Below are 23,351 nucleotides of genomic sequence, written 5' to 3'. Positions count from 1 at the left end.
TCAGACTTGGAAAGGTGCATGTATGTCGGCAAGCAATGTGTAACAGATAAAGTGCTCACCGAGATACTGCTAGCAACCTAACTTGTCATGAATAGATGCAATATAAAAAAATACTGGCAGACAGGGAACACCGCAGAACATGGATGACATTGGCACCCCTCACAACTCTCTCAAATGAAATGACAACCACCTCTGGCCCAAGGCATGTTCAATATATAACCAAGGGCCAGCCTCCCAGTAACAACGTAAAATGGCAGTCAAAGACGCCATAGGGTAGAACCGACATTCTCAACCTCCACTCCCCCCTTGGCATTGGTCCTTCCCTTATTTTTTCCACATCTTTGCTGCTACTATTATCTTGTTTTAATAGTTGGAGCTGCTCCAGCTAATTTGTTGACGGTTGTTGCTCCTGCTAATTTTTTGACTGTTGCTGCTCCTGCTAATTGGTTGACTGTTGTTGCTCCAGCTAATTTGTTGACTGTTGCTGCTCCTGCTAATTTGTTGACTGTTGCTGCTCCTGCTAATTTGTTGACTTGCTGCTCCTGCTAATTTGTTGACTGTTGCTGCTCCTGCTAATTTGTTGACTGTTGCTGCTCCTGCTAATTGGTTGACTGTTGTTGCTCCAGCTAATTTGTTGACGGTTGTTGCTCCTTCTAATTTGTTGACTGTTGCTGCTCCTGCTAATTTGTTGACTGTTGCTGCTCCTGCTAATTTGTTGACTGTTGCTGCTCCTGCTAATTTGTTGACTGCTGCTGCTCCTGCTAATTTGTTGACTGTTGCTGTTCCTGCTAATTTGTCGATTTCTTGTTATAATGTTGGTGCAAAAATAATGTCGTTTGTTTATTAGGTACATATGTATGTCGAAAAACGACATTATTTTTGCACCAACCTAATAACTTTAAATGATGTAAATTATTAGCTTCGAGAAAGCTTCATAAATTGGAATGAAGTCTCACATTCAAACTCCTAACAAAATTTATGGTGCTAATTCAGATTGGTACTTATGGAGATAAACAAAAATGAAGAAAAACTTATCATGTACCTATTTGTCACGGAATTAAGATGGTATATTCCAAAAATCACATAAATTGATCAAGCACTTTTTTTTTATTTTTGAAAAAATAAATTTGTTGTTTTTTACCGATAAGTGAAGGCTGACGCCATTTTTATATTCTTCAAATATTGTTTTTAACTTACATAAAATGGTCCTTCTAAAATAATGTTTTCAAGATTTGAAAATTTGGTAAAGTTTGTTGAGAATGCTGTTTTGGTGTTGTTTGAAAATGGAACAAAAATTTAAAATTTTTTCCATTTTAATCTTTTTTTTAATTGCACATGCGTCAATACAATCGCAAGTGATTCAAACAATAAAATTCAACAATCATACTTTTTATATAAAAAAAAACGAATGATTCTTTTTTAATAAAATAAAATTTTAACAAAAACAGAAATTATTTTATTTTTAAACAAAAAAGTCAGTTTGAACAAAATTTTTGGTATTTTTTGACATTAAGTTCAACTCACCGTTCACATTCGAAATGTCAATTTTTATAGGTTTTCGGGTATGCTGACAATGAAGAACGGCTATTGGAATAAGCACCCTCAACTTCCCCATGTTAAGAATGGCTTTCAGAATAAACACCCCCAACTTCCCCATGTTAAGAACAGCTTCCGGAATAGACACCCAAACCTCCCCATGTTAAGAATGGCTTTCAAGAATAAACACTCCCAACCTCCTCATATTAAAAACGGCTTTTGGAGTAAATGGAGTTTGAGACAAGAGGAATAACGGTACTTATCTACAGTTGGGCCTATAAAAAAAATTTTTTTTTAAAAATTCTTTATAATGTATATGCTTGTCACTGCATGAAGATGTCATATTCCAAAAATCACACAAATCAATCAAGTAGTTTTTCTTATTTAAAAGACTCAAATATTATGACACATCTTATCAGAGAATTACTTGATGCCAGCTTCCATTTCGAATGCTACACCGCTAGCGACGCCTTTTGGCAATGTCAGGAATGTAGGATACAACAAGGGCAGTTTTTGATTTTGTTGGTACATGCATAATTTTTTTTTTTTTTTTTAATATAGATTAAAATGGAACAAAATTTAAATTTCCGCCCCATTTTCAAAACAACCCTACGCTCTCGACAAGTTTTACTAAAAAATTTATTTTCTTAAAAAATAAAAATTTTAAAAAGTACATATTCTGTTAATAATTATCATTTGGTTTTAAATCTTTCATTTCGGTTGTTTTTCCGACATTATCCTCTTCCCCCAAAATTGAAATGAAAAGCAGTTGTCTGCCCTTGATTTTACCATCACCGTTACTTCCCCCTGCTCATGAACACATACCAGTTGCTCTCTGTTTCAACCTCCATACCCTACTTTGTTACTTGCCCCCAGTGTAGGTGGGGGGTTAACAACAGGCATTCCTTTGCAACCCCAGCAACTTACGTGACCACTTGGGTAATCCCCCGTTACCATTTGAATAAGTTTTTTTCAACAGCTTTTAATCTGAAGAAAAACTAGCTCGAAATTTGTGCATATTCTGAAGTAGGCACTTATGGAGTTTGAGACAAGAGGAATAACGGTACTTATCTACAGTTGGGCCTATAAAAAAATTTTTTTAAAAAAAATTCTTTATAATGTATATGCTTGTCACTGCATGAAGATGTCATATTCCAAAAATCACACAAATCAATCAAGTAGTTTTTCTTATTTAAAAGACTCAAATATTATGACACATCTTATCAGAGAATTACTTGATGCCAGCTTCCATTTCGAATGCTACACCGCTAGCGACGCCTTTTGGCAATGTCAGGAATGTAGGATACAACAAGGGCAGACAATCAACTTTCCACCCTCTAGAAAAAAAATCCTTTAAAATTAACATATTTACAAGGTTTGTTGAGACTTATTAGATTGAAAATTTTTTTTGGACCCTACCCAAGAAGGAGAGGCCACATTGACAATTAATTAATGCGTACGAATGGTTTCAGTTATTGTCCCTATTTATTTTCCTCCCCACGAGGGCAGAATTAAACACAGGGTCGGTTTTTAATGTGGGGAAAATTCAGCTCCCCCCTCCCAAAAAAAAGAGGTACTCTGGATAGGAAAAAAACAAAAATTGCCTTCATCTAGGATTTCCCCTCCACTGATCGGGGTCCGAAAAGTTGAAGTGTAGTATCAGAACAGATACTACACTAGCATAAAATTATGCTGCTCCTGGCCAAAACTACGCTGCTCCTGGCCAAAACTACGCTGCTCCTAGCCAAAACTACGCTGCTCCTGGCCAAAACTACGCTGCTCCTGGCCAAAACTACGCTGCTCCTAGCCAAAACTATGCTGCTCCTAGCCAAAACTACGCTGCTCCTGGCCAAAACTACGCTGCTCCTAGCCAAAACTATGCTGCTTCTAGCCAAAACTACGCTGCTCCTGGCCAAAACTACACTGCTCCTAGCCAAAACTATGCTGCTCCTGGCCAAAACTACACTGCTCCTAGCCAAAACTACGCTGCTCCTGGCCAAAACTACACGGCTCCTAGCCAAAACTATGCTGCTCCTAGCCAAAACTACGCTGCTCCTGGCCAAAACTACGCTGCTCCTAGCCAAAACTATGCTGCTCCTAGCCAAAACTACGCTGCTCCTAGCCAAAACTACGCTGCTCCTGGCCAAAACTACACTGCTCCTAGCCAAAACTACGCTGCTCCTGGCCAAAACTACGCTGCTCCTAGCCAAAACTATGCTGCTCCTAGCCAAAACTATGCTGCTCCTAGCCAAAACTATGCTGCTCCTAGCCAAAACTATGCTGCTCCTAGCCAAAACTACACTGCTCCTGGCCAAAACTACGCTGCTCCTAGCCAAAACTATGCTGCTCCTAGCCAAAACTATGCTGCTCCTAGCCAAAACTATGCTGCTCCTAGCCAAAACTATGCTGCTCCTAGCCAAAACTACGCTGCTCCTAGCCAAAACTACGCTGCTCCTGGCCAAAACTACGCTGCTCCTAGCCAAAACTATGCTGCTCCTAGCAAATACTACACTGCTCCTGGCCAAAAGGCAAAGGAACTAAATGGTTTCAGTTATTGTTAATATAGAATAAGGAAATGCATGGTTTATTGTAAAGGAAATAGTATCTGTGTTAAATTTAAGATGTTTACAATATTTGAGTATTTTTTGGGGGGGTTCAGATTGGTTGGTTGATTGTTTTTGTTTTGCGGCATATCAACCCTTTTTGGGTTATTTAATGCCGAATCCAAAGATTTTGAAGAAAAATTTTTTTTAATAGAATATATTTGTTGTTTTCATGTCGGTTTCTATTTAACCCATAGTTGGGACCCTAACAGGTACTACCACTCCAGGTCAGAGTGGACCTGGGAGCAATGGTAATTAAAGGGTGGCTCCACACTCCCCGAAGCCCACAAGCTGGGGCCTCACCACTGGATATAGTTTAAGGTCATATCCAGGACCCCTATTGAGGGACTTTTACCCTCTGCAGGGGGTCAGTCGGCGTATTCTAATGCCCCACCGACAGAGCCGGGGGTTTAGGATCTATAGAATTAGGAAAATGGCCTCCTAAGTTGACTTAGAATAGAATTAAATACAATATTGGGTAATGGTGCATTAAAGACACCGAAAGTTGGCACCCACGTCAATCAAGTTAGGTATGGAAGCACAGAATCAATACAATTTTCAATTATATTTGATGTTTATATTAGGTCATTATGGACACTTAGCTGTGGGTAAAACTTGATTTAGTTATGAGATAAGCTTATGTATATTCAAGGGTCTCCTCTGTTTCCGCAATATTATTATTGTCTTTATACTTAAATGCTTAATGTTTTACATTGATGCTGAATATGTTTTGTTATTCGTTCGACATGAATGTCATATAAGTAAATTGATTTTAATAAAAAAGTTCTTGTATTAATATCAGCTTTTTTATTTACAGATGAAAATCCTGAAGAATCTGACTTTTGCGTTCGAAAAAGAGTGAAGAAAAGTTTTATAAGACATTATTTAAGACTATAAACTATTCTATTGCAAAGTTGATTGATTAGAACATTCAGATATCTTTGATAAAATAGAGAAAGTGATACAAGAAATGGGCGTTTTACTTTTACAGTTTTGAAATCATCATCGAAAAGAGATATTGTCAAAAGGTGTAGTTTTAATCAGAGAAGCAAATATATATATAAACCACAGGAGAAAAAACAAAACAAAGATAAACAATAAAGAACTTAAGTTTTAACATGGCGGACACCTATACTGTTTTATTGAGTCCAGGTATGTGAAGTAGAAGAGAACTTTAAATAAACTTTGTAGAAAAGAGAAACCATATTGCTGTGAAATGTGATTTGGATCTGAAAAGTCACAGAAGAAATAACACAAAGATGAACTATAAAATAGTTAAGTTTCAACATGGAATGCAGAAAATTAATACTAGTTTATTACTGACTGTTCTACTAACTGCAGGGTTTTTTGGTTTTTTTTACATAGGCACCACCACTTATCAAGGCCAAGAGGCTACTCGAGGATAAGTGTTAAAGAGTGTACAGTAGAAATTGGACAATATAGTAACCGTTAGTAATGGAGATTCGGTAAATTTGTTAACTTATATGGGACGGCTCATCAAGAACTTGTTTACATTAAACTTGAAGACAACCATATTGTAGTCAGCTGGAAAGCAGAAAAACGGAAGAGAATTCCGTAGGCGTGCAGTTCTAAGAAAGAAGTTTTGCGCATTGAATCTATGTTTAGGTTTAGGCACAGATAAAAAGTGGGGAAAATTAGTAATAGTGTTTTCTGCTAGACGCATGTTTCTTGTGGAAGTTTGGTGTATGCATTATGCAGTTGGAATATTTAAGAGTTATCATTTTAAGGAAAATATTCGGAAACATGAGAAATAGATACATTTAGTTTGAAAGGTGTAAGAAGGGAAACCATATTCCTGTGAAGTGAGATTTGGGTCTGAAAAGTAGCATGTACACCCAAAGTCGAACAATCACAGAAAAAAATAACAATACCCTATAAATTAGTTACATTCTTAAGTTATGACAGAGAAATAAATATTCTTTACTAACTCTATATTGCAGAAACAGAGGAGACCCTTGAATATACATAAGCTTATCTCATAACTAAATCAAGTTTTACCCACAGCTAAGTGTCCATAATGTATATAATAATGTATGTAATAATATACACAGATCTGATAGAGGGAAGATAACGAAATATCAACATCTTTTATATGGCACGGGAAGAAACTGGAATCTTAGGAAGATAAAGAGATATCAAAACAATTATGTGTAAAAGGATGGTTAGGTCTGTTGGTTTGACTCTCATAAATAGTGTTCGAATGTTTCATTCTTCAACAAAAAGATGAAAAGTTCTTTTAAGAATAGACCACAAGAAAAATAGATTATAATATACGTAAGTGGAAAGGAGATAATCAATATTTTTATTACTTTATTAATTCCAAGTTGAAGAAATAGAGCATAACGTTAAATCAAATATCTATAAAATCGATTAATATTAATCGGTTCATCTTATGACAGCATCCTTTATTTCTGAGCGATCAAAAATGAAAACAAAACTGAGGAAACCACATTCTTGTGAAATATGTGGATCTTCGTTTCTACAGAACACTGATCTTAAGATCCACACCCGAACACATGCAGCTGAGAAGCCATATTCCTGCATCATTTGTGGATCGGCATTTTCATTGGAACGTATCCTAGAAAATCATATACGAACACATACTGGAGAGAAACCGTTTTCATGTAACATTTGTGGTTTTGCATTTGCACAGAAATCGACATTAGATAATCATATCCGAACACACACAGGAGAGAAACGGCATTCTTGCGAAATTTGTGGATCGAAATTCACAAGGAATGCAAATCTACAAATCCATATGAGAACGCATAGGGGAGAGAAGCCATATCCGTGTACAGTTTGTGGGACTGCATTCACACGGAAACCGGATCTTAAAGTGCATATGCGAACGCACACAGGAGAGAAGCGGTATTCTTGTGAAATTTGTGGCGATGCATTCTTACGCAATTCTTACCTTAAAACACACTTGCTGACACACACGGGAGAGAGACCATATTCTTGTCGTGTTTGTGGATCTGCCTTTTCGACTAAATTTAATTTGAAACGTCATCTCTGCATGCACACAGAGGCAAAACCAGAGGAAAGAGGAAAATTATATTCCTGTGCAATTTGCGGCTGTTCATTTGCACAGCAGTCCAACTTGCGTGCTCATATCCGAACACACACGGGAGAGAAACCATTTAATTGCGACGTATGTGGGTCCGCATTTTCACAGAACTCTGCGCTCAAAACCCATAGGAGAACACACACAGGAGAAAAACCATATTCTTGTATGGTTTGCCGTTTTGCATTTTCCCAGAAGTCTCATCTAGACCGACATTTACGCACACACGTGAGAACTTGAATTTCTTACTATACACTATTAGCCACAAAAAAATATATAAATACCGCCGTTTAAAAACCTGTGGAAAGATGCATCTTGACAGCTCGTCAAGTACCTGGGGAAGAATTAGTATTTGTGCACAATAATATCAAGTAAAAAAGTGAGAGTGCTCTATAACAAAGACATACAGGCGCACTGATACATAAGAAACAAGGCCATTAAACCAGACAATGTAATATGGAACAAGGCTGAAAGAACTGTGCTTATTATCGATGTCATTGCCCCAAATGACTATTGCCTCAATAGTGCAGAACAGTAAAAGATAACAAAATATCAGGACCTAAAAATGATCTAAACTCAACATAGTCTCTGAAAAAAAACATTATACTGGGTGTGATAGGAGCAACTGGCCTAATAAAAAGAATCCCCTGGAAGATCAAGCTGGCATGAAATATACATTGCATTCATAAAGGGAACAGCATTTGTTCTTAAAAGAGTCCTTGGATATAAATTTAAATCCTAATGAAATCAAGTGTTAGTGTGGAACTCCTTGATCTCTTCAAAAATGACGAACGTAAAATTAAAAAAAGAAAAATATTCTTGTATGGTTTGCCGTTTTGCATCTGGACCAACATTTACGCAAATACTTGAGAATTTGAATGCTGACTCGACACTATACTTGAGTGTCTAAGCTCGGTCTGTACAAGGGTTCGTCACATGCAGGAGAGAAGTCATATTCGTACATACTTTGTGGCTATGCATTTTAGAAAATCATATACAAACAAATGCACGAGAGAAACAATATGCGTGGAAGATGTGGCAGAAGCAATATTCCTGTATTATTTTTGACAATCATATTAGGACACAGAAAAGAAACAATATTTTAGTATGGTTTGCCATTTTGTATTTTCCCAGAAGTCTCATCTGGACTAACATTTTTACATACACTTGCAAACTTGAATTTCTTACTAGACACTATACTCGAGTATTTAAGCTCTGTCTGGACAAGGCTTCGTCAGGACAAGCTGACATGAACATACATTCTCCTATAAGTAAACCCTGACTAAATAGTTAAAATAAAAGTATTTGAAACACAAATATATCTACCCTATATTGGCATCTAAGATGCTTGTTGCATCTTCCATAAGTGATGTTGCCTATAATAACAACACTAAGTCTGATATTTCATCAGACTAAATGATTTGTTTTCCTAATATCCATTAATACCAAGAGATGAAAACAATAACATACTATAATAAACTATAATAAAATTAACTTATCAACAAGTGAGAGAAAAATTACTATTGCATAATAAACTGTAATTAACAATAACATACTATAATAAACTATAATAAACTATAAATAAACAATAATAAACTATAATAAACAATAATAAACTATAATAAAATATAATAAACAATAACGTACTATAATAAACTATAAATAAACTATAATAAACAATAACGTACTATAATAAACAATAATAAACTATACTAAAATTAACTTATCAACAAGTGAGAGGAAAATTACTATTGCATAATAAACTATAATTAACAATAACATACTATAATAAACTATAAATAAACTATAATAAACAATAATAAACTATAATAAAATATAATAAACAATAATGTACTATAATAAACTATAATAAACTATAATAAACAATAATAAACTATAATAAAATTAACTGATCAGCAAGTGAGAGGAAAATTACTATTGCAAACTTCTTAAATAATTCAACGTTTGAGAGATAAAATCTCTTTCTATCATTGATGTTCTTCTTAGATAAAAATGGCTTCTTTGCACACCTTTTAGAAGAAAATCCCATTTCTTTCATTCGTGTAAATAGTGTATATGTAGAAAGGGAATTTACAGCCGCTGTTTTGAGGTGTTTGCTATGGTCAACATAAGTTTTCTTTCAATCCTTCAAAACAGTTAATTTCAGCCGGCAGTCGTCCTTCAAAGTGGATGCTCTAGGGCAACCAGATCCAGATTTCCCTTTTACCAAGCGTTCGACTTTGAACCTTTGACCAATTCGCTTCACTACAGAAAGAGATGTTTTCATATTTTCTTTTCTTAAAATATCAAAAATTTGCTTGTAAGTCATTTTGGACAGCCTTAACCCTGCAATTCGTTTTTTATATCCTCGCCAAGATGCGGTCTTACCATCTTTAGGATTAATTTTTCCACTTATTATTATACCAATACCAGGCAACGCCAATGGTGGAGCACATGCCATGTCCCGTATCCCTACACTTACCACCAAAGTCGCAGCAGCTGAATCGGACAGCATGGAAGAAGCGTTGCAAGCTGGAATAGAATCCCGATACAACCAAGAAACATCGCCTATCAAAATGGCATGCATACAGCAAGAAGCCACGATGGATCACCAATATCTGAACCTCGTGGAAACAATAGAAAAGGGATTCACGTTAGAGAATTCTGGAATATGCGAAGCGACCTATACACGGTTCAGTCTCTAGTATTCAAGGAAGGCCGCATATTAATTAAGAATTAACACCTACAACTTTCCCGTGTTAAGAACGGCTTTCAGAATAGACACCTCCCCCCCCACACACACACATTGTTTTGGATGGGGGATTCTCATTCAGGTTAGCCATAAGTAGTTTTCCAGATATTACGCAATATAATTCATATATTATAAGTGGTGGCTATTGTTGTATGCCCAAGCACGCATATTTTTGCTGGAAATATAGAAAGTCTGCATGATAAACGGCATATACTCGTTACAGTACAGAGATGTCATATTTATAAAAAATACATAATTTGATCGAGTAGGTTTTTTGTTTTTGTTTTTTTTTTTAAATAATATCACTAAGTGAGTCATAGTGTTTTTGTCGGGCATGATGAAATCCGATTAAATAAACAAAGGGGGGAGGCCACTCAAATCGAAGTGTCGGAAAATCACCGGTCTGTCCAAAAATTAAGTACGCAAAGTTAAGACGCAGGAAGGGGGCTCGGTTTACCTAAATATAGAATAAAAGTCAGTAAACATAAAACGAAAAACAAAACCACAGGGAACCACTTCTTGTTTTATTATGAAACGAGAATAATAATTTAAACAAAAAGAAAAAAGAGTAAATGTTATCTTATTTGGATTTCTGGGAATATTCGAGGTCGCTGACAACGAACCTCAAACCTGATAATCAAACCCATCGCAAATTTACCGTTTGTTGGTATGAACCCCTGGACCCTGAAACTATTTTACATTATTTCTCCACCTTCAGTGGCCCTGTCGGTGGGGCATTAGAATACACCAACTGCCCCCAATGGGGGTCCTGGACATGACCTTAAACTATATTCAGTGGTGAGGCCCCAGCTTGTGGGCTTTGGGGAGTGTGGAGCTACCCTTTAATTACCATTGCTCTCAGGTCCACTCTGACCCGGAGTGGTAGTACCTGTTAGGGTTCTAACTATGGGTTAAATAGAAACCGACTTGAAAACAACAAATATATTCTATTAAAAATTTTTTCTTCAAAATCTTTGGATTCGTCATTAAAACAACTCGAAAAAGGTTGATATGCTGTAAAACAAAAACAACCAACTAACCATCCACCTTCAGTAGTGTTTTCTTACATGATGCGGTCGCATGCACACGAGCATAGTGAAGTGACTTGTCACGTCGCGGAGGAATCTTTACGCAGATATTTGAAATAACAAAGTTTTAAAAAATAAAAATGTGGTTCATTGCTTTTTAATTGATCTAAGAAAAGGTTTTCACGAGTTTACGAAAACATATTTTTAATATTTTTTGCTCTTTTTTTTTGAGGGAGAGGGGTATTCAATTATAAAACCTGTGTAGTTTAACGGGTGCTTCTGCAGTTTAATTAACCGTTTTCCGTAAGTAACGCACCGACATTTACTGAGTAGAGTACCGTTCAACATTTCACAAAAAATGTTGTTTACATTGAGGAGGGGACAGTGGAGGGCCGGGGGTGAGTGTGGCGCCCCCCGCCCCCGAATTTTTGTGAAATGTTGATTGGTATTCTACTCTCTAAATGTCAGTGTGTTACTTACGGAAAAATGGTTGATTAAACTGCAGAACACTTGTTAAAGAGCACAAGTTCTATAATTGTATACCCTCCCCCCCAAAAAAAAGAACAATAAACATAAATTATGTTTTTGTAAACCGCTCGTCAACACTTATCTTTTTAGATCAATTAAAAAGCATTGATAACTACGTAACACAAACACACTCAAATGAACTACCTTTTTTAAAAAAACTTTCTTATTTCAAATGTGTCTAAAGATTCCTTCGCGATGTGATAAGTCACTTAACTATAAGAAAACACTACTGAAGGTGTTGTAATGGCATAAAATAGTACTAGGGTCCAGGGGTTCATACCAGGCAACCGGTAAATCTGCGACGGGTTTGATTATCAAATTTATTGTCAGCGACCTCGAAAACCTCTAAAAACCCAAATTAGAGTTGCCGGTTTTCTGTTGTTGCGTAAGGTAAGATTTACCTAATAAACTTATTTTTTACATTTCTATAGGTACTTGAACTTGTAGTGTTTTTATATAATGTAACATGTTTATTCGGCTTGAAAAACATACAGTATTTCCCGATGTATTGGAAAATGTAAAATTGCACCTGACTCTCTTTTGAACACGGTAAATTGGGAATCAAGTTAAAAATTTAAAAAATTCTATACAAAATACTGTTAGAAACTTGCTCAATATGTTACCGTGACAGGGGCTGACATATATTCGGTGGGTTTCTAACAGTGTTTTGTATAGTTTTTTTATTTGTAACTCATTTTCTTAAACTTACTGTGTTCAAGAGAGAGTCGGGCTCCATTTTCAATTTTCCAATACATCGGTAAACACTATATTTTTCGAGCTGAATAAACATGTTACATTAAATAAAAACTAATAAAAATAAAAAACAAATATTAAATAAATATGGAGAGTAAAAAACGCATTGTGGATGCGTTATCGGCAGCTCCCGTTACTCTTGCTTCTCTTTATTTGTCACTCAGTCCTCATTTTTTAATGAGTGATTTTTCTGACAAAGGGAGAAGAAAAAGCTGTATTCTAGGTTGGCAGTATTTTGCATGAACAGCCGTCAGAGATGTCAGAAATTTTCTGTTTCTATGTCTATCCTTGTAGCCATGTCATTAGTAAGGGTGCTGGAGGTAAACGTTTTATCTGGGCTGACGTTATCCGCCTGATAGTCAGGGACCTGAACCTTGGATTAACCACTAAGGAGGCTGTCCTATCAGCAGGTGCAAAGTACTGGGGCTGCTGTATAGCCATTTGGTGAATGGATTCTGGATCATGCAGTAGCTTCTGGTGGTACCTCTCGATGCCATATTAGTGGGTAATTGTTATGGCTTTACCTTTTCATGTGCTACAAAAAAGAAAAAATATTTCTTCATTTCTATTTCTCTCTTACTTTCCCTCTCTGCCCTGCTTCAAGCAAGTCTGTCGACCTAGTCCACAAATCCCAACACTCCATCATGAAAAGTTTCAATAAAAAATACACGATTAAACCCGGATTCCCAATTTCTAACGTAGACCCCCACTACCATGTCTCCTTCTCTAACATCAGGGGTCTACATTCTAACATTCCAGAGGTTGAAACTCAATTACAGGAGACTAAACCAAACATAGTATATTATATTCTAAGGGAAACTGGCATTGGATAGACTATTTCCCTAGATGAGTTGGTAATTAAAGGACACTCTAATTTAACTTCAAAATCTGAACACTAAGATCGCCATGGGCATGGAATATGTGTCTATATAAAAGATGGCTTTTCATGTGGTAGGGACATCTCCAGAGAAGATCCTAACTTACCCTATATGTGCTTCCGGGTTGCATTTGCTCAAACTACTGCATTTATATTTGCTTTTTATCGCCCCCCACAACAGTGGAGTTACTATCTTTAAAAGCATATCTGAGAAAATTGACCACGTCCTATCTGCTTATCCTTCAGCTAATATTCATGTCTGTAGAGACTTCAATGTTCACAATGTGGAATGGTAAACTCACTCAAACAAGATCGATGATGAGGGGAGGTTCTGTTATGATTTCTCCATTGCTTATGACCTCACTCATTGTCCACGAACCCACCCATGTGCCCGATACTGACGACCAGTATGCAAGTCTCCTAGACCTTTTTCTAACAACTTGCCCTGAACTGGTGTTCAGCTTCCATTCTGTCTCCACTTGGATCTTCCAACCACTCTGTTTTATCAGTTAAGATAAAAATGACATGTAATAAGTTCTCAGATGTACCTCTCCATCGTACTGTATATCGATACTCTATAGCTGACTGGGATAGTTTCCATACATTTATATCAGATCTACCTCTGTGTTCCATGTTTAAAAAGGATGTGTCCTCTATAGTATCAGACCTGACGGAATGGTTAACTGTAGATATAAACCATTTCATACCCTCAAAAAAATCCCAGCAAAATCCTAACAGCTAGCTGTGGTTCTCTCCAGAATCTGCTGCTGCCATTGCGCACAGAAAAACTTTTTTCCATTACTGCCAACGTAATAGATGTACTGAGACTAAAGCCGCTTTCAGAACTGCCAGCAACCACTGTAAAAAAGTAATTGTAGTGTTATCATAGAACTACTTTCATACGCGTAACAAGTAAATCATGGCATATGAATATTGATGTCAACCGCCTAATACATACGTATTCGACAACATGGTGTAGACCTCTACACACGTACATTCAATCTCTCTTCTTATGTAAATATGTCAATAAAGTTCTATATTAAATAAAACCACAACTTGGTTATCAATTACTTATAACAACAAACTTAAACTAACGACAGTAATAAAGAATGCAAGAGAGTTGTATGCTCAGTCCGTCAAATCCAAAATAGCTGAGCAGCGGCTTGGTTCCCACCAGTTTTGGCAAATAGCAAACAGAATCCTGAACAGAAGTGTGTGTTCTATCCCAACTATTATAAATGGACCTGGGGTAATCTCGTCAGCATCAAACAAGGCCAAACTCTTTGCCAAGAACTTTGCAGCTAATTCTACTCTTTGCGACCAAGGCAGTCAACCTCCAATATTTCCTCCTGTATCAGAAAACACATTATGTGATATACAAATATCTGTACATGATGTTGCCAAGTTAATCAAAAACCTTGATTCCAGTAAAGCAACCGGCCCTGATGGTATTCCAATTATAGTACTCAAAAGACTTCAACCAGAACTAGCGCCCATACTTACAAAACTGTTTAAATGATGTCTAAAGGAGAACTGCTTCCCATCACCCTGGAAAATCTCATCAGTATGCCCTGTATTTAAGAATTCAGGTGATCGCTCATCTTCCTCTCAGTACAGGCCAATAAATCTCCTGTGCGTCATGAGTAAGTTGCTGGAATTAAATAGAGAAGTAATCAATCATCTCAGCAAAAATAACCTTCTTAGTGACATGCAATATGGTTTCCATTCTGCTAGATCTACAGCAGATGTGCTTACAGTTATATCTCATAGGATTAGCGAATCTCTCGATGGAGGGCTACCTTTCTAGGGCAATTGCTCTTGACATATCAAAGGCCTTTGATAGAGTATGGCATAAAGGTTTACTTCACAAGATCTCCAGCTACGGTATAGCTGGAAATATCTTCTTAATTATTAAATAATTTCTCTTTGATAGGTTCATAAGCGATGGTTGATGGGCAGAAATCAGAAGCTCTCAGTATTAATGCTGGAGTCTCTCAGGGATCTATCCTGGGCCCAACTCTCTTCCTGAGCTATATTAATGATCTTCCAAATCACATCCTTACATCATTCGTAGACATGCTGATGACACTACTATCTATGGTAGCACATCTAAGACCGTAAACAACTAAGTTCTCTCTGATTATCTCTCCTCTGATCTTGATCATGTTGTACAATGGGGAAAGAAGTGGCTGGTTACTTTTAATGCATCTAAAACCAAGCTTTTATCTTTACATCATCAACGCTCTGTCCCCATCTGGCATCAATTGAAATGAATGGCTCTCGTCTTGGGGAGGCCTCGTGTTTTGACAAGCTTCTGGGCTTGACCTTTACTCCTGATCTTAAATGGAACACATACATTAAATCCGTTGCCAAGGCTGCTGGAAAAATGGTAGGATCTTTCTATCGATCCAGTAGATATCTCACTGCTGATGCAATTCTCTATCTATATAAGAGCCAGGTACGTCCAAGGATGGAGTACTGTTGTCACATCTGGGCAGAAGCTGCTAGAAGGACTTATCCTGCCTTGATAGAGTTCAAAATAAACTTCGTAGCCTCATAGGAGATGTCCTTTTCTCTTCTGTACAACCTCTTTCTCACAGAAGAGATGTTGTGAGTTTGTCTCTGCTTTATCGTTATTTTCATGGCAGGTGCTCGGCTGAGCTCCAGTCTATGGTCCCCCCACCTCGCCAAACTTTTACAAGAAACACCCGTCTAGCAGAAAACACTATCACTAATTTCCCCCCACTCTTTATCCATGCCTAAGCCTAAACATAAATTCCATGAGCAAAGCTTCTTTCTTAGAACTGCATGCCAGTGAAATTCTCTTCCGTTTTCCTGCTTTCCAGCTGACTACAAATATGGTTGTCTTCAAGTCTAACGTAAACAAGTTTTTGATGAGCAATTTCATATAAGTTAAAAAATTTGCCGAATTTCCATTACTAACGATTACTATATTGTCGAGTTTCTACTGTACACGCTTTAACCCTTATCCTCGAGTGGCCTCTTGGTCTTGATAAGTGGTGATGGCGGAAAAAAAAACCCACTAAAAAAAGTATCCAGCTAAGTGGAAAGATAACTTATCTTTCCTTTGATAACATTTATTTTTTTTATATATTTGTTTTTTGACAACCTTTTTCGAATCTATGTGTATAATAATACAAACCCAGAATTGTTAATAAAAAAACTTTGATACGTTATGACAAAATTCTGTGTTAAAATTGTGAAACACATAAATATATTATTTCAAAAAACATCATTTATAAAAATGTAAATAATACAAATTCTCATTAGTTGTTTTGGTGCAAGTCTATAAATGAGCCACTAGTAATCTTTTTTACTATAAAAATCTGAAAAAAATCTTTACAATGTACGTACTTGTCACTGCATGAAAATGTCATATTCAAAAAATCACGTAAATCGATCAAGTAGTTTGTTTTTTTTTTCATTTAAGAAAATCAAATATTATGAGACATTTTATCGAAGAAAAACTTCCAACCATCTTGTTTTTGAATGATACACTGCTAGCGACACCTATTCGGGATATAAGATCGGCAAGGGGGCAGACAATCGACTTTCCACACTATAGAAAAAAAAAAACTTGGAAAATTAAGACATTTATAAGTTTTTGAGGATATTGAAAACGAAAATAACGTTTAAAATTCCAGCAAACGAGTAGTTTCCAAGATATGAAGAATTTTACGTAAATTGAGTACCCACACGTGTAAAACTTGAATTTAAGCCGCTGCAATACACATTTGCCGAATTTTCGTTGGAGGAGCGTCAACGTGTTGGTGCTCAATTTACGTAAAATTCTTCATATCTTGGAAACTACTCGTTTGCTGGAATTTTAAACGTTATTTTCGTTTTCAATATCCTCAAAAACTTATGTCTTAATTTTCCAAGTTTTTTTTTCTATAGTGTGGAAAGTCGATTGTCTGCCCCCTTGCCTTATATCCCGAATAGGTGTCGCTAGCAGCGTATCATCATTCAAAAACAAGATGGCTGAAAGTTTTTCTTAGATAAAATTTCTCATAATATTTGATTTTCTTAAATAAAAAAAAAAACTACTTGATCGATTTACGTGATTTTTGGAATATGTCCTTTTCATGCAGTGACAAGTACGTACATTATAAAGATCTTTTTCAGATTTTTATAGTAAAAAAGATTACTTGTGGACCATTTATAGACTTGCACCGTTTTTTTTTTAATTTTTTTATTATTTTTTTTTTTTTTTACTACTACAGTTTATTGCCGAAAATGGAGACGCCATTTTTTTGTTTTCGGGTACCAGTCGTCAGATTAAGAGGGAGCATGAAATAAATAACAAAAAAATAAAAATAAATAAATAAATAACCTTATTACTACGCGCCCCAGCGTAATATAAACACTCCCAACCTAACCTCTCCATGTTAACAGATTTCGAGGTTGAGGGATGTTTATTCCGAAAGCCGTTCTTAACATGAGGAGGTTGGGGGTGATTATACTACGCCGGGGCACGTAGTATTAGTTTATTCATTATTTATACATTTATTTATTTTTGTTATTTATTTCATACTTCGGTCATAGTTTAAAATACTGATTGCTCTCTCTTATTTTGACGACAGGTGCTCGAAAAAATGGCATTTTCATTTTCGGCGGTAAACTGTAATAGTACTGTTTTTTTTTTGTTTGTTTTTTTTTTTCGTGATAACACAAAAACCAAACTATTTATAGAAATGTGAAAAAAAAGTTTATTATTTTTATTGTTTCATGGCACAGCAAGTGTTAAAAGTAAAATAATTTTTTTAATAAATTATTTCTATATGGTTTCGTATTTCGTTTCATGTTTACTGATTTCCATTCTATATTTAGGTAAACCGAGTCCACATCTGTCTTTTGGCCTTCGGGACAAGATCAAAGTGTAGTATCTGTTCTTCAGATGCTGCAGCTGAGCTGCACTTCTATTTCTTGTTCTCTTTCGGTGGAGGAGAAATCCTTCACGACTGAGACAATTTTTATTTTTGTACCTTTTCTCCACGTTAAAAAACGACCCTGGTGTCTAACTCTGTCCCGTGGGGAGACATAGTAAATAGGTACATATTTGGACATAACCAAATCGACCTTATGTTCAATATAGTTTATTAGTAAATTCACATTTCTTTTAGTTAAAAAAAAACAAAAAAAAAAAACTATTGGACCGATTGCGATTAACGTAATTTTTAGAATGTGATTGTGTCAGAAATTTTGTGAAAATAGTGAATAATTCCACCCCATCTTTCCAAGCTTATAACTCCTCGAAAAATGCAATTCAAGCCCTAATTTTTTTTTTCAATTAAAGGAGCAAGGACCAAGGTTTCATTAAAAAAAAAAAAAAAAAAAAAAAAAAAAAACGTGTTTTTTTTTAAAAAGGTTTTAAACTTCGGACTTTACAGGTAAATTTCTAAAAAACAGTATTTTTTTTTTTGTTTTAAATTTGAATATATTATGTATTGACCTTTTCTCTTCAATTTGTGAGTAAATAATTATTTACTTTTCGGTGTCTAAATTAATTATTATTAGACATTTCAAAATGGGAGGCGTGAATTATTCGACCCCTTGTCTTTGCAAGCTTATAACTCCTCGAAAAATGTAATTCAAGCCCTAATTTTTTTTTCAATTAAAGGAGCAAGGACCAAGGTTCCATTAAAAAAAAAAAAGAAAAAACAAATAACGTGGTTTAAAAAAAGGTTTTAAACTTCAAACTTTACAGGTAAAATTCTAAAAGAACACTATGTTTTTTTTTTTTAATTTGAATATATTATTTATTGACCTTTTCTCTTCAATTTGTGTGTAAATAATTATTTACTTTTCGGTGACTAAATTAATTATTTACTTTTTAATAGACACTTAAAAATGGGGGGGGGTGAATTAAAAAAAAAAACGTTTGTCTAAAATATTATATTCGATTTATTGGAAAGAACATAAAATTTCACATTGACCATGAAAATATCGTAAAAATAGAATCAATAGAAAAATTTTGATAGATTTTTAAAGTTTAAAAATTGAAAAATATTGCGTTCGGAAAATTCATTACTGTTTTTAAAAAAAAAAAAATATTTCTATTACTTTTAAAACAACTGTAATAGTTTATTTTGGAAGTATAATCCATGAAGAAAATAAATAACCCACTTTTAACAGAGAAATTACGAGATTTTTATATTGTATTCGCAGTTTCGTGTTAGGGGTGTCAAAAATTCCTACAAAAATTCTGATACTGCTACGACATCAGTTCCAATTTGACTAAGCACTTTTTCTTTCTTTTTTTCTTTCTTTTTTTTCTTTTTCTTTCTTTTTTCTTTTCCTTTCTTTCTTTTTTCTTTTTCTTTCTTTTTCTTTCTTTTTTCTTTTTCTTTCTTTCTTTTTTCTTTCTTTTTTCTTTTTTCTTCTTTCTTTTTTTCTTTTTCTTTCTTTTTTTTTCTTTTTCCTTTTTCTTTCTTTTTTTTTTGTTTAAATTTTACTTCCAGTTCAATTTTCTGCGAACCTGCATTCGAGGGTCGACAGCTCGTGTTATCGTCGTTTCGTTAAAGCACTTTATAATAAAGTAAGTATTGAATTTCTTTGTTTTTTTTAACGATTTATTTTAAAATCATCGCATTTTATTTAACTATTTGAATGACCAACATAAAATAATAAGTTCGGTTTAATTAATTTTCATTCATGTTGAAATCGGTACGCAAAACATTTTATGTATCGTTTGCAAAAACCCAAAAGAATGGTCATTATCTAGAGTCCCCCCCCCCCCCAAAGAAAAACTTTACAAAGACGATTTGGTAAATATGTAGTTTTATTTGACAGACAAAAATTTATAAAAACTATTTATTTTTATATAAACACATTAAACCCACATGCTGAAATAAAAACAGAAAAAAAAATTCATTTTTATTATTTTTTCATCATTTTCTATTAGACTAAATGTACGATATTCGAGGCCGCCGTATTGCTTTTACAATTTGGCCTTTCTAAGGTTTGACAGATTGTCCTTTTTAAGGCCAAAGTTGGCCTTTTTTATGTTCTTTCATTAAAAAAATATGGCGGCCAAAATCACGATTCCATGAAAGAATGTAAAAAAAGCCAAATTTTAAAAGCAATATGGCGGCCTCGAAATCTTACATTTAATCTAATAAAAAATGATGAAAAAAAATAATAAAAATGATTTTTTTTTATTTCGGGGTTTATTTCAGCCTTAGGATGTAATAATGTTGGGTTTGTATTACTGTACACATAGATTCGAAAAAGTTGTCAAAAAACAAATATATAACAAATGTTATCAAAGGCAAGATAAGTTACTTTTCTACCAAACTGGATATATTTTTCGTGTTTTTATTCAATGTAACATGTTTATTCAGATCGAAAACCATACAGTGTTTACCGATGTATTGGAACATTCAAGATGGCGTCTGATTCTCTATTTAACACGGTAAGTGTGGGAAAAGATGTTATAAATAAAAAACCGGATAAAATACTGTTAAAAACTCGCTCAATATATGTTACCGTGACATAGGTTGACATATATTCGGCGGGTTTTTAATAGTATTTTGTATGGTTTTTTATTTATAATACCTTTCTTTTTCCAAACTTACGGTGTTAAAGAGGGTGTGAGACGCCATCTTGAATTTTCGAATACATCGGTAAACACTGTATGTTTTTCGAGCTGAATAAATATGTTACCTTGAATAAAAACACGAAAAATATATCCAGTTTGGTAGAAAAGTAACTTATCTTGCCTTTGATAACATTTATTTGTTATATATTTGTTTTTTGACAACTTTTTCGAATCTATGTGTACAGTAATACAAACCCATAATGTTTTATATAAAAATAAATAGTTTTTATAATTTTGTCTGTTAAATAATTTACGCCGCTAAACTACAGATTTATCGACGATTTTTATAAGTTTGGATCAGTTTTCTATGTAAATATAACGTAAAATGAGCACCCACTTTCTGGCCACATAGTGATATTTTTTTTTTTTTTTTTTTTGATTGCCTGAAAGCCGTTTTAGTAAATTGTTAGGCGCTGTTTTACAATAGTTGACTGTGCAGATGAAGAACTCTTTTACTAAGAGATTCGTTCATTTTTTTTTTTTTTTTGTCATAATTTAGGACGCTCGATTCGACAATATTGTTTTTTTTATGAAATCAAAACATTTAAAAAAAAAGCTGCGACAATTTTTTTTATGCAATGAAGTTGATAACAGTAATAATACAAAATGTAGTCTTTATGCAACTATTATGAGAAAACTAACGAACCAATGATATTTTCATTAGATGAAAACTAGTCACCTCCAAAATTCACCACAGAATTAACCCCCCCCCCTATATGTAAAACGACGTAACTGTATTATAAATTAATATTATCAATTAATATTATCAATATAACTTTTGTACCATTTGAAAAAGAAGGGCAAAATAAACTAGTAATAATTAAAAAAAAAAATTTTTTTTCATCGAACGAAAATAATGAAATTGCGAGACAAAAATCATGTTTACATAATTGGCACTTTAAAATAACGTTCCCATGTAGTAAGTATTCCGAATGTGAAAATATACCCGTGTTTAATAAATCTAGCAAAAATCATCTAATAGTCAGATTTTCGTGAAATTTTCGATACTTATCCATTTAAAATGAAATTACATATAAAATGCAGTTTTCGTAAACCTATATGAGGGGAAATACTTTTTTTTTTTTAGTACGTGTCCCCCCCCCTTTTTATTTTTTCGAAATTTGAAAAAAATATATTTAAATCTATCGAAATTTCTATTTATTATAAAACATAAGAGTTCAAATAAGTAAAAAATATTTTTTTTTTAAATTTAAATACTCGTATAAATCAAAAACTTACCTTGAATTTGCAATTAAAAATGCTATAAATGTAATATTATATTTTTTTTATTTAAATAGCGTTTTTTTTTCTAAGTAATATATACTATAATCAGTTGAATTGCCAAGAAAAAGAAACTTCCTAAAAATTAATTAATTTTTAAAAGATTAAAACAATTAAAATTCCATTATTTCAAAATGTTCCGTTAGAACATAGATTTTTAATTGTGTTCAATTTTTTTTTAAATATTAAGTTTTAATATAAACATGACTCTTGTCAGCTATTTTATCGCCAAATTAAAACCAATTTAAAAATATTATTGCACAAATATTAGACATTTTATATAATCCCTCCCTCATATTTTGTTTGTCTCTTTTTACCAAACAAAAGTATGGAAGCCGGTGATTACCCAAATAAACACTCGTAAAACCGTATTGGATATTTAATATACAAATGTTTATAATATTATTAATCATTAAACTGTGTAAATCTTAAAACCTAACAAAATTATAACAAAGATTAATTATTAATTGCAGTTTGAAGAAGATAAACAAAGGGTAATCTCCAAAAATACTGTTAGGGTTTACAACATGGCCGCCAGAAGAGTCACGTGATCCGGTTGATCCAAAACATGAATCGCCGTATTACGAAACCGGAAAATGCAAATTTAAAGCAAACTTTGACAAACAAGCATAATAATTAAGTACAAAAACAGTTTTTCAATATCATAATAATAAATAATTTATTTAGAACATTATATCAACAAAAAATTAAATACAAACAAATTGTGATTGTTTGTCAAAGTTTGCCTTCAAGGCTGCGTTTTCCATTTGCACGATTCATGTTTTGGATCAACCGGATCATGTGACTCTTCTGGCGGCCATGTTGTAAGCCCTAACGGTATTTTTGGAGATTACCAAACAAAGGTTTTAAAAAATTATTAAGTCGCTTCTATTATTCCATAGTTCGTATAATTAACACAAATCTGACGTCACAGAAGCATGTTATCTTTTTGTCACATTGTTTTTGCAGTCCCTAATGAAAACATTAAAAAAAAGGAGCTGTGGCACCTTTTTTTTTATTTAAAAATTAAATGTTATGGTAAGGTTTTTTAAAAATTAGTCTTTAACTTTAAAAAATTCAAAGAATGAAACTCTTTAATAAAACAAGGATGAAACATTTAAAGGCATGTTTACAATTTCTCTACAATTATCGTCGCATTTTCATTTTTTGGGTAATGGTGAATAAAAGGAGACAGGAAGTTTTAAACATGGCGGAAGTTGGCATATGGGCCTCTCAATTTAGTTATGGATGCACAAAATTGATAAAATTTTCAATTATATTTTATGT

General features: G+C 34.0%; 1 protein-coding gene across 1 annotated transcript in view; it reads left to right on the top strand.

Moving 5' to 3' along the window:
- Positions 1-23,351, top strand: part of LOC145269177 (uncharacterized) — a 41,418-nt gene that overhangs the window by 6,968 nt on the left and 11,099 nt on the right. The window contains exon 2 of the mRNA XM_080124786.1: positions 4,957-7,452. Within this exon, the coding sequence (XP_079980912.1) occupies positions 6,553-7,452 (900 nt within the window). The 5' untranslated portion in view covers positions 4,957-6,552. The remainder of the gene's footprint in view (positions 1-4,956; positions 7,453-23,351) is intronic.

This window comes from Euprymna scolopes, chromosome 45 (genome assembly GCF_053919585.1).
Source record: "Euprymna scolopes isolate OS-2025 chromosome 45, ASM5391958v1, whole genome shotgun sequence".
Classification (NCBI taxonomy): domain Eukaryota; kingdom Metazoa; phylum Mollusca; class Cephalopoda; order Sepiida; family Sepiolidae; genus Euprymna; species Euprymna scolopes.
Note: the sequence above shows the minus strand (reverse complement) of the source record. Positions and strands in the feature narration are given on the sequence as shown.